General features: G+C 37.9%; 1 protein-coding gene across 2 annotated transcripts in view; it reads right to left on the bottom strand.

Moving 5' to 3' along the window:
- Nucleotides 1–18,499, bottom strand: part of SCAMP1 (secretory carrier membrane protein 1) — a 127,431-nt gene that overhangs the window by 86,244 nt on the left and 22,688 nt on the right. The window contains exon 2 of one of the 2 annotated variants that reach the window (XM_027039461.2): nt 18,211–18,288. The exons of the other annotated variant lie outside the window; for it this stretch is intronic. Coding sequence (XP_026895262.1) covers nt 18,211–18,288 — 78 coding nt within the window. The remainder of the gene's footprint in view (nt 1–18,210; nt 18,289–18,499) is intronic. 2 annotated transcript variants of the gene reach the window in all.

Raw genomic sequence — 18,499 nt, 5'->3', positions numbered from 1 at the left:
ACTCTGATATATGTGAGGTCACAGTTGCTTATGGCGGGCAACAGTGAAAAATGTTGAAGAGGCACAAATCTGTAACAGCAGTTATATTAAGCAAATAGCTATTATCCTGGTAACTTCTTCAAATTTGTAGATGTTAGCTAGATCTCTATCCAGCTCTGGGACCCAGTATTTTTTTCAGCCCAAATTTCTGAATTAGCTACCTCAATCCAGATACAACTCCAGTCATGATTTTTATTTTTTTTCTTTTTAAATATATGAAATTTATTGTCAAATTGGTTTCCATACAATACCCAGTGCTCATCCCAAAAGATGCCCTCTTCAATACCCATCACCCACCCTCCCCTCCCCCCAGCCCCCATCAGCCCTCAGTTTGTTCTCCGTTTTTAAAAGTCTCTTATGCTTTGGCTCTCTCCCACTCTAACCTCTTTTTTTTTTTTTCTTCCCCTCCCCATGGGTTCCTGTTAAGTTTCTCAGGATCCACATAAGAGTGAATACATATGGTATCTGTCTTTCTCTGTATGGCTTATTTCACTTAGCATCACACTCTCCAGTTCCATCCACGTTGCTACAAAGGGCCATATTTCATTCTTTCTCATTGCCACGTAGTACTCCATTGTATATATAAACCACAATTTCTTTATCCATTCATCAGTTGATGGACATTTAGGCTCTTTCCATAATTTGGCTATTGTTGAGAGTGCTGCTATAAACATTGGGGTGCAAGTGCCCCTATGCCTCAGTACTCCTGTATCCCTTGGGTAAATTCCTAGCAGTGCTACTGCTGGGTCATAGGGTAGGTCTATTTTTAATTTTTGGAGGAACCTCCACACTGTTTTCCAGAGCGGCTGCACCAGTTTGCACTCCCACCAACAGTGCAAGAGGGTTCCCGTTTCTCCACATCCTCTCCAGCATCTATAGTCTCCTGATTTGTTCATTTTGGTCACTCTGATCCAGTCATGATTTTTAAAGACCTATTCTGATGATGGTTCCTAATTCTATTTCAACTTTTCACCTCTGCACATATACTAAAGAGAAAACTAATGAAACCATCTACTCAAGACTTCCATTTCTGCAAAAGGCATCAAATTGGAAAGGAAGAATTAAAATTATCATTTTTTGTTGATACGATCTTACATACAGAAAACCCTAAAAAGTCTAAAACTGTTGGAATTAATTTCTATAATGTGACAAGATACAAAATCAAGATATAGAAATCAGTTCCATTATTTTACATTAGTGATGAAGTACTGGAAAAAGAAAACCATTCCATTCACAAAAGCATCAAAAACAATAAAATACTTGGGGCGCCTGGCTGGCTCATTCAGTTACGCAACTGACTTCGGCTCAGGTCATGATTTCATGGTTCGTGGGTTCGAGCACCGCGTCAGGCTCTGTGCTGACATCTTAGAGCCTGGAGCCTGCTTCAGATTCTGTGTCTCCCTCTCTCTCTGTCCCTCCCCTGCTCATTCTCTGTCTCTGTCTCTCAAAAATAAACGTTTAAAAAAAAACCAATGAAATACTTGAATTAAGTTTTAGAGATTTAAGAGTAGACATCATAAGGAGTACAGAGCATTGAGCAATGTTTAGAATTACTGAATTATGATATTGTACACCTGAAACAAATATAACACTGTATTATTAACTATACTGGAATTAAAATTAAAAAGAACTTAATTTTTAAAAGTTGGCATTTTTAAATAAATGTGAATTTAAGGTTAAAAAAATACTTGGGAATAAATTTAACCAAATAAATGAAAGATCTGTACAACAAAAATGAGAACACTTTGCTGAAAGAAATCAAAAAAGACACAAATGAATGGAAAGACACTATATGTACATGATTGGAAGAGTCCACTTTGTAAACACTGCCATACTACCTAAAGCCATCCACAGATTCAACATAATTGGCATCAAAATACCAAAGGCATTCTTCACAGAAAGAGAAAAAAAAATACTACAATTTGTATGGAACCACCTAAGACCTCTAATAGCCAAAGCCATCCTGAGGAAAAAAGCCAGAGGTATCACATCACACTTCCTGATTTCAAATTATACTACAAAGCCTGAATAATAAAAACAGTATGGTTCTGGCACAAAAACAGACACATACACCGATGAAACAGAATAAAGAAACCAAAATTAAATCCCAGCATATGTGGTCAACTAACATTCAAAGGCAGCCAAGAACACTCACTGGGGAAAGGATAGTCTCTTCAACAAATGATGCTGGGCAAATTGCAGAAACATATGCAGAAGAATGAAGGTGGTCCCCCATCTCACAAAACTCACAAATTAAAAATGGATCAAAGACTTAAACATAAGACCCAATATCATAAAACTCCCAGAAGTACAGAAGAAGCTCATTAATACTGGTTGGCAATAATTTTTTGTGCACTCTGTCAAAAACACAAACGACAAAAGGAAAAAAAATCAATAAATGGGACCACATCAAACTCAAAAGACCGCAGCAAAAGAAAAAGTGAAGACAACCTTTCAGAATGGGAGAAAAAATTCTCAAACCATTTATCAAATAAGGGATTAATATCCAAAATACATACAGACTTCTGATCTTAAAATGTCAAGAACAGGAGCGCCTGAGTGGCTCAGTCAGTTAAGCGTCTGACTTTGGCTCAGGTCATGATCCCATGGTTCGTGAGTTTGAGCCCCGCATCGGGCTCTGAGCTCACAGCTCAGATTCTGTGTCTCCCTCTGTCTGAAGCCCACTTCAGATTCTGTGTCTCCCTCTGTCTGCCCCTCTGCTGCTTGCACTCTGTCTCTCGCATTGTCTCAAAAATAAATAAACATTAAAAAAAAATTTTTTTTAATGTCAAGAACAAAAAAAGACATTTTTTCCAAAAACAACATCTAAAGACAAACAGGCACATGAGATGATGCTCAACATCACTAAAAGCCAGTAAAATGCAAGTCCAGAGCACAATAAGATAAGCGCTTCACATCTATCAGAATGGCTATCAAGAAGACAGGAGACAATACCTGCTAGTGAGGATGTGGTAAAAAGGAGCCACTTATACTCTGTTGGTGGGAATGTAAATTAAATTATTTCAACTTCTATGGAAAATAATGTGGAGGTTCCCCCCAAAAATGAAAATAAATCTTCCATACAATCTAGCAATTCCACCCTGTGTACATGCCCAAAGAAAATGAAGACAGAATTTCAACAAGATACATACATTATCATGTTTATCACAGCATTATTCACAATCAATAGCCAATATATAGAAACAACCCAAATGCCCATCAATGGATGAATCAATAAAAAAGATGTGGCACATATACATGATGGAATATTGCTCGGCCATGAAAAAGGAGGATATTCAGCCATTTGGCAACAACATGGAAGAATCTTGAGCATACTATTCTAAGTGAGGTAAGTCAGAGAATAACAAGTACTATATGATATCACTTACATGTAGAATCCAAAAAGCCAAACAGGTTATTTATTTTGAGAGAAAGCAAGAGTACACATGTGTATATTAGCAGGGGAGGGGCAGAGAGAGAGGGGGAGAGAGAGAGTGAGAGCGTGAGAGAGAATTCCAACCAGGCTCCACGCCCAGCATAATGTCAAATGGGGCTCACTCCCATGACTGTGAGATCATGACCTGAGCCAAAATCAAAAGTCGGACACTTAACCAACTGAGCCAACCAGGTGCTCCAAGAGTACAAACTTCTAACAAACAGTAAATAAGCCATAGAGATCTAATGTACGGTATATTACAGACAATACAGTAAAGACAATAACACTGTACTGTATGTTATTTGATGCATATGGCTACAAAAGCAACCATATTACGATATATAAATATATCATAGCAACAGGGCTATACATCTTAAACTTACACAATGTTTTATGTGAAATTTATCCAACTAAAAAAAGAAAGGACTTCCATTTCTGGCAACACAGCAGACCACACACAACAAGGAAACCCCCAATACCTAATAACCAAAATCCTGGATCGAATTTATTTAAATAATATTTTAAATACACGACTAAGCTCCTGGAAGGCCAGGAAATCCCACTGGTTAGAAAAATAGCAGCATGAGAGAAGTAAATAGCAGCAATACTTGCCTGTTTTGCCCTTGACTGTGGATAAACAAGGGAGAAAAAATAGAAATCTTTCCTGAGAATTCCTAGTCATAAAGCTACCAACTCACAGAGTTGGGGCCAGAAGTCACACTAACCACATACAAAAAATAATACAAGCTAAGATTTTCATTGCAAGGTTGGCAGTGACTTCAGGGACCTGGCAAAAGCAGAGGAACATACTTTAGAACCAGCCTTTAGGGGCACCTGGGTGTCTCAATCGGTTAAGCGTCTGACTTCGGCTCAGGTCAGTATCTCATGGTCTGAGGGTTCGAGCCCTGCGTCAGGCTATGTGCTAACAGCTCGGAGCCTGGAGCCTGCTTTGGATTCTGTGTCTCCCTCTCTCTCTGCCCCTCCCCTGCTCATGCTCTGTCTCTCTTTGTCTCAAAAATAAATAAACATTAAAAAAAATTTTAAACCAGCCTTCAAAGAATTTTTCACAGATAAAGTAACTGTGCCTCATGACTTAAACAGAAGGTAACAAGCCATCATGAGCAAGGATCCACAGATGTACAAATGACAACATAAAACCTAAGATATTCAAATTATCAAATATCTAATAAAATGTTAGAATTATCAAAAATATAAAATACATTGTTTACTAAAGAAATAAAAGAGGGTAATCAAAGTATGACTAAGCAACAATCATCATCTTAAAATACAAATGGAACTTCTAGTAATGAAAAATGAAATAACTGAAACCATAAAATTTTAAAGATAAGTCACACAAAGGTGGCCTGGGCGGCACGGACTCTTGACTTCGGCTCAGGTTATAATCTCAGTTGGTGAGTTCAAGCCCCACAGTGCTGACAGTGCAGAGCCTGCTAAGGATTCTCTCTCTCCTCTCTGCCTCTCTATCTTTCTCACTCTTATAAATAAGCATAAGAAATTAGAAAAAATAAAAAGGTAAGTCAAACAACACACTACACAAAGATGAAGAGATAACTAGAGAAAGAGAAGCGCGTCTAAAGAAACTGCGCAGAATGCAGTAGAGAAATCCTAAAAAATGAAAAATATGAAAGGTTAAGAGAGCTGACAATAAAGTGAAAAGGTCCAACAACTAAGAGCTCCAGAGGAAGAAAACAGAAAATGAAGGAGAGGAGTCAATATTCAAACAGACTGTGAGGACACTAATTCTCAGACTGAAAAACTCAAATCGCATCTTTAAAAAATTAACAGAGATACATCACAGTGAAAGAACAAACACTAAAAACAAGAGATCTTAAAAACATCAAAAAAAAAAAAAAAAGACACAATACCTAAACAAAGGAACATCAATAAGACTCAGAGCTAACTTACCAACAGCTACAATGGAAGCCCAAGTAAAATGTGCCAAATTGATTAGAGAAAGTAATTGTCAATGCGGACTTCTAAATCTGCTATGATCAGTTTTTGAGAAGCAAAGTGCAAATCACGAGAAATACTAAAACAGGTACTACCAATAAACACTCACTAAAGAAACTTTTACTTTAAGAACAGGAAAAATGATACCAGAAACAAAGTTTGAAATTCAAGAAGAAATATCTTCCTGCCTCACTGGACACCTCTGGATATATGATCATCATTTTATACTCATCAAAACTCCAGATGAAGAAGCAAAGTCAATTTATCTGTAGGAAATAGAGAAAACTCTAGTGCAACTGGATGTACCAGAGTAAGATTAGCTCTTCTCGTTCTGACAATCCTGAAACTGTGTTAGCCATTGCTCTGGTAATAAATGACAAGCCAGGAGAACAGGACAGCAATCTTGGGGGCAGAATCAAAAACAAAGTCTGGGGGCACCTAGGTGGCTCAATAAGTTACAAATAGGACCCTTGTTTTTGGCTCAGGTCATGATCTCACAGTTCCTGAGTTCAAGCTCCAAGCCAAGCTGAGTGACAGTGCAGAGCCTGACTGGGATTCTCTCTCTGATTGGGATACTCCTTCCCCATTCGCATTTTCTCTCTCTCCCTAAAAATAAATAAACAAAAGGAAAAGTCTGGGATAACAAGACTGTATATCCTTCTCTCATGGTGAATGAAATTTCCAAGTTAGAAATAGACTGTAGTTTAAAATACCTGTGAAAGTTAAGGGGTTATAATATTTTAATTAAGGTATAATTGACATAACATTTATATTAGTCTCAGGTATACCACAATGATTCAATCACTATTTGTACACAATGCAAAAATGACCACCAAAATAAGTCTAGTTAACATCTATCCCCATACATTGTTACAAAACCTTTTTTCTTGTGGTGAGAAGTTTTAATATCTATGCTCTTAGCATCTTTTTTTAAGTATATTTATTTATTTTGAGAGAGACTGAGAGAGAGAGCAAGTGGGGAAAGGGCAGAAAGAGAGGGGGACATAAGATCTGAAGCAGGCTATGTACTGACACAGCAGAGAGCCAGATGTGGGGCTCAAACACACAAACCATGAGATCATGACTTAAGCCAAAGTTGGACGCTTAACCAACTGAGCCACCCAGGTGCCCCTCTTAGCAACTTTCAAATATGTATACAGTATCATTAACTATAGTCAACATGCTATACATTATATCATCATGAGTTATTTATAAATAACTGGACATTTGTACCTTCTGACTCTCTTCACCCATCTCACCCACTTCCCACCTTCCACCTCTGGCATCCACTTATCTGTTCTCCTTTTCTTTAAGACTGTTTTTGCTTTTATTAAAGTTTCCACATATAAGGGAGATGACACAGTATTTGTCTTTCTCTGCCCGACTTATCTCATGTAGCATAATGCCCCCAAGATCCGTTCATATTGTCCTATTTGCCTGCTGTGTGTGGCTCTAGAGAACTCAACTGGAACCAACAGATAAAAATTATAGGAAAATATATTTTAGCTCAATAGCATTAAGAACATTATAACAATGATGGCAATTCAATGGCGGAGAAATTATTCTATAACATAATGAGCTCTCTGGAATAAAAATTACAAAGGCACTCCATTATTAAGAACTATAATTATTAAAATTTTATCATATATATTAATAATTAACAATTATTAATAGTCAGGGCACCTGGATGGTTCAGTCGGCTCAACCTCCAACTCTTGATCTCGCCTCAGGTCCCGATCTCGTGGTTCGTGGGCTGGAGCCCCACATTGGGCTCTGTGAGGACCCTTCAGAGACTGCTTGGCATTCTCTCTCTCTCTCTCTCTCTCTCTCACTCTCTCTGCCCCACCCCTTCCCTTCAAGGCATTGGTACATGACTTCTCTTTCTCATGCACAAATAAACATATGTTAGCCTTTCTGGTTTTCTTCCACATTCTAAACACATTCTAAACACATTCTAAACCCCTTTGTTTTTTCCTGCTCTTTCTTTCCACCTGTGAGCCAGTAAAGTTCCTAAGTTTACTCAAGGTCTAAAGCAATGGCATTTTTTTTATGTTTATTTATTTTTGAGAGGAAGCAAGAGAGAGAGAGTGCACGAACAAGGGAGGGGCAAAGAGAGATAGGGACAGAGGATGCGAAGCAGGTTCTGCACTGACAGCTGAGAGCCTGATGTGGGCCTCAAACTTATGAACTTCGAGATCATGACCTGAGCCAAAGGCAGACACTTAACCAACTGAGCTACCCAGGCACTCCTAAAGCAATGGTTCTTAATATCTTTATAGATCCCCTGCATCAGAAACCCCTGGTACTTACTGAAAATGCAGACTCTGGCTCTGCTGTAGACACATAGATTCAAAAACTCAGGGGGATGAGAAAGATTTGCATTTTTAAACAAGCTCCTCAAGGTGAGTTTTAGACATCCTGAAATTTGAAAACTCTTCTCTAAGGCAACAAAGGTTAAGACATTGCCAAAAGAAACCTACAACTTTTGCGGCTTCCATTGACTTTTTCAGTCTCTGAGAAGACAAGAACTGACTGTGGTTATACTTAACACAGATTCTCTTGGGATGCCTAGGGGGCTCAGTCAGGATGCTCAGTGAGCCTAAGCATCCAACTTTGGCTCAGGTCATGATGTCACGGTTCATGGGTTCGGGCCCCACGTCAGACTCTGTGCTGACAGCTCCGAGCCTGGAGCCTGCTTCGGATTCTGTGTCTCCCTCTTTCTCTGCCCTTCCCCCACTTGTGCTCGGTCTCAAAATTAAATTAAAAACATCAATAAAAAATTTAACACAGAGTTTCTTGTTAAAAACAGTGGTGAAAATTATACACATTCATGTCAGACTCGGGACAAATAGAAATAATTTTATCACAATAGGTAACATTTTAAAACAAGGCATTTAAAGATTTGAATACTTGGGGGAAGAGATCCTCAATAAGAAGAAAGGAAGGAATATACAAGGATGAGAGTTTCAAAGCAGATAAAGTTACCTAAAAGAAGAGAGGTGTGGCCATACACATCTGTATATACATTGATCAAATATTTACTGATCAACTACAATGTCCAATAGTTACAGACACATAAGATACATTAATGAACAAAATAGGTAAACATCCCTACTCTCCTGGAGTTTACATGCTAGCAATGCAAGATAAACAATATACATAATAAACACATTATAAAGTATCTCAGCAGTAAATTTTATGGAACAAGAACAACAAAAACAGGGTAAAGGTGTCACGAATAAAGGTTGAGTGGAGATTTAATTTTACAAAGGTGGTCAGGGAAGCCACCTGTGAGTAAACAATTAATGAAAGTTAAGAAGTCAACCTTGCAGGTATCTGGGGGAAGACCATCTCACACAGAAGGCATAGCGAACACAAAGTGAGCAGAATACCTGGCCTAGATGACAAAGACCAGTGTGCTGGATATAGGAATACATAAGGGAAAGAGTGTGAGGAGATAAAGAAGAGAGAGGTGTCAGGAACCAGACTGTAGGCTACTTTAAGGACTTTTGGTTTTACTCCAAAGAAAATTAAAAGCTAGGAAAGAGTTCTTAATAGGAGACTGAAATGATCAACCTTAAGGTATCATTCTGACTACTGAGTTGAAAATGAACTGAAACATGGCAAAAGTGGAAGAAGAGACAGTAGTTAGGAAAACAGCACTGCAGTAATCCAGGCAAAGGATGATCACAGCTCAAGCCAGGTGGTGGCTGTGAAGAAAAGGGATCAGATCTGGACAAATCATTAAGGGAGAGCCAACAGGATTTCCTGACAGAATGATGGGAGATAGAAGGAAATGCAAATAGTGAAATACCACCAAAGTTTTGGTCTAAGCAACTAATAGGACAGAGAGGAGAAAGACTGAAAATTAGCAGGTTTACATCTAAGGGACTCAGTTCAGTTTTCATCCCCCTAAATCTGCAACTTCTAAGACATTCAGGTAGACATGTCTAGTAGGCAGCTAAATATATGAATCTAGTTTTCAGAAGAGAAGTTTGCACTGGAGATGTAAATTTGGGAGTCATCAGCATGGAGACAGTACTTAAACCTATAACACTGGATGAAATCACCATCTGAATGAGCACAGATGAAGAGAGAAGCAAAGCCTAATTCCAGGTGCCCTCCAATAATGCAGGTGAAGCAGCAAGGAAGAAGAGAAACCATCAAAGAAGACGGAGAAGGAAAAATTCAACTGCTCTGACAGCCAAATGAAGAAAATGTCCTAAGAATGAGATAGTGATCAACTATCAGCGTTGATGATTAAGGTTAAGACTGAAAATTTAGGGGCGCCTGGGTGGCTCAGTTGAGCGTCTGACTCTTGATTTCGGCTCAGGTCATGATCTCGCAGTTTGTGAGTTCGAGCCCCATGTCAGGCTCTGTGCCGACAGCACGGGTCCTGCTTGGGATTCTCTCCCTCCATCTCTCTCTCTCTCTCTGTTCCTCAGCTTGTTTTCTCTCTCTCTTCCAATCTCAAAATAAATAAACATTTAAAAAAAAAAAAGACTGAAAATTTACCACTGGATTACCAATGTGGAAGTCATTGGCTACTCTGACAAGCGCATTTTGGTGGAGTTTTAGAAGCAAAACCCTCGTTGAAATATCTTTCAGGAGAAAGGATGGAGAAAATAAAACAAGTACACAAATTCTTCACAGGACTTTTGCAGCAATGGGGAGCAGAGAAAGTTTTGCAAGGAAGGAGATGCCATAAATAGACTAGACAGGGAAATGAAATTAAGGTAAAGTTTTGTTACAGAGTTACAGTAATGAAGACAGTGTGCTACTGGAATAAGGACAGCCACAGAGATCAAAATAGAATCCAAAAATAAGCCCCTACATTTATTATCAACTGATTTTCAAAATGAGTGCAAAGACAATCCAATAGAAAAGAATAGTTTTTTCAACAAACAGTGCTGGGACAAGTGGATATCCAATGGAAAATAATGGGATTGGAAAACTACATCAGAGCATACACAAAAATTAACTCAAAACCAATCATAAACCTAAATGTAAGCACTTAAAATGACACAATTCTTATACAAAACAGGTGAACATAAGAAAAGGAAAGCAAAAATAATATAAAAACAGAGAGGGGGACAAAACATAAGAGACTCTCAAACATGGAGAACAAACAGTGTTACTGGAGGGGTTGTGGGGGGGGGATGGGCTAAATGCGTAAGGAGCATTAAAGAAATCTACTCCTGAAATCATTGTTGCGCTATATGCTAACTAACTTGTATGTAAACTAAAAAAAATAAATTAATTAAATAAAAATAAATAAAATAAAATGATACAATTCCTAGAAGAAAACATAGGAGTAATTATTTAGGACCGTAACTTCGATGACGGTTTCTTAGGACACCAAAAACAACCAAAGGAAAAAAAATAGACAAATGTGTCATCAAAATTTAAAACTTCTGGGGCACCTGTGGGGCACCTGGGTGACTCGGTCGATTGAACGTCCGATGTCAGCTCAGGTCATGATCTCACGGTCGACTTCGAGCCCCGCAGCCAGCTCCGTGCTGACAGCTCAGAGCCTGGAGCCTGCTTCAGATTCTGTGTGTCTCTCTCTCTCTCTGCTCCTCCCCTGCTCACACTCTGTCTCTCTCTTTCTCAAAAATGAATAAACATTATAAAATAAAAAAAATAAAAAAACTTCTGGGGCACCTGGGTGGCTCAGCTGGTTAAGTCACCGATTTTGGGTTGGGTCATGATCTCACGGTTTGTGAGTTCGAGCCCAGCATTAGGCTTGCTGCTGTCATTGCGGAGTCCACTTTGGATCCTCTGTCCGCCCCCCACCCTGCTCACACTCTCCCAAAAATAAATAAAACATTTAAGTTTTTTTAATTTTTAAAAAATTTAAAACTTCTATGCAAAGAACACTATCAATAAAGCAAAAAGACATCCCACAGAATGAGAGAAAATGTTTGTAAATCACATATTTGATAAGGGACTTATATCCAGACTATTTCACAAACTCTCACAATTTGATATTAAAAAGACAACCCATTTAAATACAGGAAAAAAATCTAGACATTTCTCCAAAGAAAATACACAAATAGTCAAAAAACACATGAAAAAAATACGTGCACATCATTAGCCATCAGGGAAACACAAATTAAAATCACAAGGAGAGATTACTTCATATCCACTAGGATGGCTACAAGCAAAAAGTCACAATAACCAGTGTTGGCAAGGATGTGGAGAAACTGGAACCCTCACACATTACAGATGAGAATGTAAATGGTACAGCCACTTTGGCAAACAAGTTGGTAGCTCCTCAATATGTTAAACACATTGTTACCATATGACCCTACAATTCCACTCCTAGATATATACACAAAAGGAAGGAAAACACAACCGCACAAAAAGTAGTACACAAAAAAAGTTCACAGCAGCCAAACATTGGGAACAACCTAACTGCCCATCAACTCATGAATGGCTAAATAAAATGTGGTATAAAAATCAAAAAAGGAAAGGGGAATAAAGTACTGATGATACATGACACCAATGTAGTTAAACCTTGAAAATATTATGCTAAGTAAAAGAAACAAGTCACAAAAGACCACATGCTGCATGATTCTGTTTATATGAAATGTCCAGAAAAGGCAAATATATAGTGACAGTAAATTAGAAGTCGCTGGGGCTAGAGAGGAAAGTGCTATGTGAAGTGAATGCTGAAGTGTCCGACTTTTGGGGGTAGAACAAAAATATTCTGAAATTAGAATCTGATAATGGTTTTCAACTATGACTACACCAGAAAAGTTAATTATATATTTTAAGTGGGCATATTAATTATATCTCAATAAAGCTGTTCAAGTAAATAAATATATGTCTTTTTCCCAGATGGGAGAAAACACGTTTTTATGAAGATATGAATGATCCAGAAGGAAAAAACTAACAATGTAAGAGAGGACATTTTAGCAAAGTTCTAAAGTGAGAGTGCATGGAATCCAGCACACAAGTAGAAGGAATGGAATGAAAGAGAAGCACAAATAGCTAGCTCATCTGTAAGTAACAGGCAGGCAGCGTATATGGGTATAAATGCTGGTAGGTAGGTAGATGTGGTGGTGGGGGTCTATGGACGTTCTCTACTGACGGCTTCGATTTTCTCAGTGAAATAAGCAAGGTCATCACCTAAGAGTGGGCATGGGGAAGAGATTTTAAGGATGAGGAAAGAGTGGTGCCTGGGTGGCTCAGTCGGTTAAGTGTCCGGGTCTTCATTTCAGCTCAGGTCATGATCTCACAATTGAGGAGTTCAAGCCGCAACCAAGACAATTCTGTCAGCACAAAGTCTGCTTGGGATTCTCTCTCTCTCTCTCTCTCTCTGTCTTCCTTTATCAAAAATAAATAAACTTTTTAAAAAAAAGGGATGACAAGAGAGGAAGATAAGAGTGGACAGTTATATGACTAGAATATTCAGTGCCATTTAGACCTGGTCAGTAACTGAAAATGAGACCCTATGGGATGCTTTCTCCAGTCATATTTAGCTGCTAGGGTAGGGGCAGAAAGTAGTAGCGAGAATTGGATTTAACCAACACTTGGGTTTTAGCCAAGAGATTATGTCAAAGTAAGGTAGAGAAGGGAAGACAAGGGAATGATTATAAGGACTAAATGTGGAATTTAAGTGGAGAGGAGAGAAACTGGAGACAGGTAAGTAGATAGGCCACTGTATTATTTCACATGAGTACTTGAATTAGGACAGTTTAGTAGGAATGAAAAGAAGAGACAGGTACTATCTCCTGGAGATGTAAGTGACTGGATTTGGCAAATAGCAATAGGAAAAGACGTTATTTGAGCCAAAGAGAATGCAAATATTTCTAGCCAATGACACTGAGGATACAAAGCAACAGTTATCATTAAATGAGAATAGAAACAAAGAAGATTGGTTCCGCAAGAGACAGGTAATGAGCTGCAAGAAAGACAATGAGAAGCAAAGGAGAAAGGAAAAGATATGAAAAGAAACAGCAAGAGAAAATACAATTATTACAGTATAGAAAATGCTTCTGCAGTATTAAAGACAGGTAAACTACGGTGTACCATTATATTCAGTTAGTTCCTGAGCTAAGAGTTTCATCCATTTTCAAAAGAGAAACTAGTATTAGAAGCTATTTATCTCAACATCTTCCCATCTACTTCCACTGTTACACATTAAAAAAAAAAAAAAGTTGTCCAAAGAAGTTAAGTGGTTGCCTAAAGTCACCAATTAGTGGTAAGGCCTAGTTTAGAATCCAAGTGTTAAGAGTCTCAGTCTACCCACTGTCCAGAATTACCACAGAGGGAGTTATTACATAAACCAATTATCCATCTTCCTTATGCTCAAAAATGTAGGCATGCCAGGGATGCCTGGCTGCCTCAGTCAATAGAGCATGCGACTCTTCATGTCTGGGCCATGATGAGTTCAAGCCCACATTGGCATAGAACTTACTTCAAAACCAAAAAAAAAAAAAGAGGGGCGCCTGGGTGGCTCAGTTAGTTAAGCATCTGACTTCAGCTCAGGTCATGATCTTGCAGTTCGTGAGTTCCAGCCCATGTCAGGCTCTGTGCTGACAGCTCACAGCCTGGAACCTGCTTCAAATTCTGTGTCTCCCTCTCTTTCTCCCCCTCCCCACTCACTTGCTCTCTCCCTCTCTCTCTAAAAAATAAACATAAAAAAAAAATGTTTTAAGATAACCTTTAAGAAAAAATGTAGGCATGCCCGTACTTGGAATTTTCTTCTCTTGGTTCTTCCTTCTGCCAGAAGGTACAGATCCTGCTGTTTTATGTAACAGAAGTCATATATGGCAACAACTAGCAAAACAGAAAGGAAACAAAGCAATCTATCCCCGAAGCAAAGACAGTAAACTAGGCCCTGAGATATGTGACCAAGGATTTCTATCAGTAGCACCACACTTGCCCCCCCCACACACAGGTGTCCCTAATTCCTGTACTTCAATACCTACCAGAAGAAATTCTATTTAAAGCCATCAATGTCATTACCAGCTGTTGAAACCAGTGAGAATCAAGCTGCTGTAGGCATTTTGAACCATTACCTTATTTAAAAGGAAAGCATTCCCCATAAAGGCATACCAGTTCTCAATGATGAGCCAATTTTTCTAGTATTTTATGCATTAAGTTTTTAGAAGGTAGGCCAGGGAACCTACCCCACCAAGTTCAACATCATTTTCAGTAGCAAAATACATTTTGAGTTCAAACAAAAAATTATTTTCTATCTCATTTTTATAGCACATTTCAATTCAGACTAGCCAAATTTCAAGTGCTCAATAGCCTTCTATCCTACTGCCAGCATACTGGCCCTGTCAGTATTGTAATGTGTCTTGGGACAATTGCTTTCTCTGAATATATAATATAAAGTGAATATGTAAATTATTGTTAAAATATTTAATTGTTGCCTTCATTAAATACTTTAGTTTCCATTCAAACACAAAACTAAATATAAAAAGAAACATAATTAAAAAACAAAAAACAGGGGCACCTGGGTGGCTCAGGTGATTAAGCATTGGACTTAGGCTCAGGTCATGATCTTGGGATCCCTGAGTTCCAGCCCCTCAGCCCCCATGTCAGGCTCTGTACTGACCACTCAGAGCCTGGAGCCTGCCTCACATTGCGAGTCTCCCTATCTCTCTGCCCCTCTCCTGCTCACACTCTGTCTCTCTCTCTCTCAAAACTGAATAAATGTTAAAAAAAAAAATTTTCCCCCAAACAAAAAATCAAGACTTTCTAAATCTTATAGGTTACACATTCATTCTGCTAATGGATCTTCTCTCTTGACCTCATTTAATTCACCACACCCTTAGGCAACAATTTAGAAGCTTTATTTTCACAAATTTTTAAAAAAATAAATATAAATACTACCAATTAACAAAAGAGTATCTGGACCGAGTTCTAACATATCACTTAAATCAATTATCCAAATACATCTAATCTGTTTTGGAAAATAGTCACAACCATTTAAAAAAAAAAAGTTTCTGATACTGTACTTACAGAAAAACAAGGAATTTTTAATTTTTTCATTATTTCAACAATGTTTCCAACCATGTAAAAATTCAGTAGAAATGCATGTTAAAATAATTTACCTAATAATTTTCCCCGTTTCTGACACTTTATCACTGCTCATCAAATCTAAGAGTTTTTTTTTTTAAGTGGGACTTATCTTTATTTTTTTATTTTTCAAATTTGTATTTAAATTCTAGTTAGTTACCATGAGAAGTATTTCCTTTTTCTTTTTTTTTTTTTAGAGATAGAGAAAGCGTAAGTAGGGGAGAGGGAGGGAGGAAGCTAGAGAGACAGAGTGAGAGAGAATCTCAAGCAGGCTCCAGCCCCAGCATTGAGCCCAATACAGGGCTGATCCCACAACCCTGGGCTCATGACTTGAGCCAAAATCAAGAGTTGGATGCTCAACCCAGTGAGTCACCCAGGTGCCACTGAGAAGTGTTCCATTTTACATAGGCTTATATTTTAAATAGGTAGTGTTGCCTAGCTCTCCCTGAGACTATTCTCTTTAAACCTTTCCTTCACTGTAAAAACTACATTTCAAACTATAATTTACACGTTTATGTTTTATTTTTTCTGGATATATCTTCATGTAACTGTTTTAAATTCCAATTAGGTGAAAAATTTTTCAGAGACCAGTACTGTGCCTTCTATCCTTCCATCTATCTCTAAAGACAGAACTAGCAAAATGGAAAGGGCAAAAGCTGTATGGAAAACAGTTGAGTTAGTTAAGCCAGTTCTGCCACTTGCTATCTGGATGACCTGGGTCTCACATTCCTTATCAGTAAAATGGAAATTTAAAATAGCCATTTTGAATGTTATAGGAATTCAGTAATATAGGTAACACACATGGCACAAAGTAGGCAACTTGGTAAAGAGTACAAATACCACTGATATGAATAATCTAAAGCTGATTTTATTTTTTTTTAATTTTTTTTAAATGTTTATTTATTTTTGAGACAGAGAGAGACAGAGCATGAACAGGGGAGGGGCAGAGACAGAGGGAGACACAGAATCGGAAGCAGGCTCCAGGATCTGAGCTGTCAACAGAGCCCGACACGGGGCTCGAACCCACGGACCATGAGATCATGGCCTGAGCCGAAGTCGGACGCTCAACCGACTGAGCCACCCAGGTGCCCCTAAAGCTGCTACTTTTAAAAAGCTTAATATACTTCTTGCTAGTAAAATCTTCCAAAAAATTGTATGAAAACTTCTTTTCATTCTTTACCAGCATATTTTAACAAGTCTTGTTCCCATTTCCACCCCCCACAAATCATATTAAAAAGACTACATATGGTGGAATAAAATATACCACCTCTCTTCTTCTCTTTGAACTACAACCAAATGCACATACATTCACAGCACTAATTTACTACAGGGTTGAATCATTTTAAATTGCCATTTTTACATGTCCAAACTGGTCAACTTACTGGCTGTCTCAAATGGTTCAATCTGAAATTTACTCGCCCAATGAACACTTTAGTAATCCCAGGCTGGACTGCAGTTGCTGCACATAAGCAATGTTAAATGAGAGCTTTGAAATAAAGTGGAACATGAAAGTTCATTCTTATTTTAATGCTTTTACTTTGTACAAAGCTCTTCTAGAACTAAAATGTTAATATAATACATCTTGAATGTATTTCTTTTTCTTATTTTTTTTTTTAATGTTTATTCATTTTTGAGAGAGACAGAGCACGAGCAGGGGAGGAGCACAGACAAAGAGAGACAGAGACACAGAATCTGAAGCAGGCTCCAGGCTCTGAGCTGTCAGTACAGAGCACAACACGGGGCTCAAACTTACAGACTGCGAGATCATGACCTGAGCCCAAGTCAGACACTTAACCAACTGACCCACCCAGGCACCCCAATCTTAAACATATTTCTAAGTAAAACCTGCAATATCTTCTGCAATTATTCTGCAGACTATGTAAACACACATCAGGAAGAGATGATCAAGTAAGAATCATTATATTTATATGTAAATCCAAGCATACAACTGAAGAATTGCAAGATCTTCAACAGGATGACTAACATTTCAAAAGTCAACAGTGTCTAAAACAAGAGACCTCCTGAGTGTCAGAATTAAACTAAAGACTCAAAATACAGGAAACAAATTATCTGCCAGAGAAATTCTGGGGAAGAATTCTCAACAAAACCTACCTCAATAGTTCTCAAAACTGGTTCAGAATAAAATCACCATAACAGCTACAACAAAAAACACAAGTGCCCTAACTGTAAGAGTGTAGGGCCCTAATGAAAAGTGTAATAAACCTCCCCAGGTGCTTCTCATATGCATCCAGGGTGGAGAACCTCTGTTTATTATGGATTCTTTTTCATACCCCTACATAAATTAAGACTAAATTTTGAGGAGAAAAACATGTTCCTAAGCCCAGTAAAGTTCCAGATAATTCTAGTCTACCAGAGAGTAGATTTTCTTTATTTCATAAGAAAACATCACCCCTACATTACCATGAAGACAACATTTATACCAAGGAACACTTCTCTCTCCTATTTAAAGTACTGTCGTAAGATTTTCTTATTAGGGGGATCAACAGCAATGCAGAACATAAAAGAAAATTTGTAGTATTCCACTAGGACCATTACTGATATTTCTTCCTGTTTAAAAAGATTTTTAACTTTCTAAATTATAAATAAAATACTAACAGTTTATTTTATACAAGTTTAACCAATCAACTAGAAATCATAATTGAAATATAATTCCTATTTAATTTCAATTTTAACATTCAAAAGTAGTCCAATTAAGACAGTCTTACTGTTCTAGAATCCGAGAATGGATTATATTCATCAAGTCCTGGTGGAACATTTCTTGTCACTTGTGTAACTGATGGGTCCTGGAATAAAATTCAAAGGAGAATAAAAGATTACTTATCCTTTAAGGCACAATTTTGATATTTACAAAGCATTTATTCCATCTGTATTTCTGGTCACCCAGTGAAGCTAACAGGAAAATAAAAAGATTATCACATTTCCTCACTCTCATCCCAACAAGGTTGAAATTTATACCCTCAGCCCTCACACTCTCAATGAAAAAACTGGGTTAGA

The sequence above is a fragment of the Acinonyx jubatus genome, chromosome A1 (genome assembly GCF_027475565.1).
Source record: "Acinonyx jubatus isolate Ajub_Pintada_27869175 chromosome A1, VMU_Ajub_asm_v1.0, whole genome shotgun sequence".
In the NCBI taxonomy this organism is placed as follows: Eukaryota; Metazoa; Chordata; class Mammalia; order Carnivora; family Felidae; genus Acinonyx; species Acinonyx jubatus.
The sequence above is the reverse complement of the archived record's forward strand: the minus strand, read 5'-3'. Positions and strand labels throughout refer to the sequence as shown.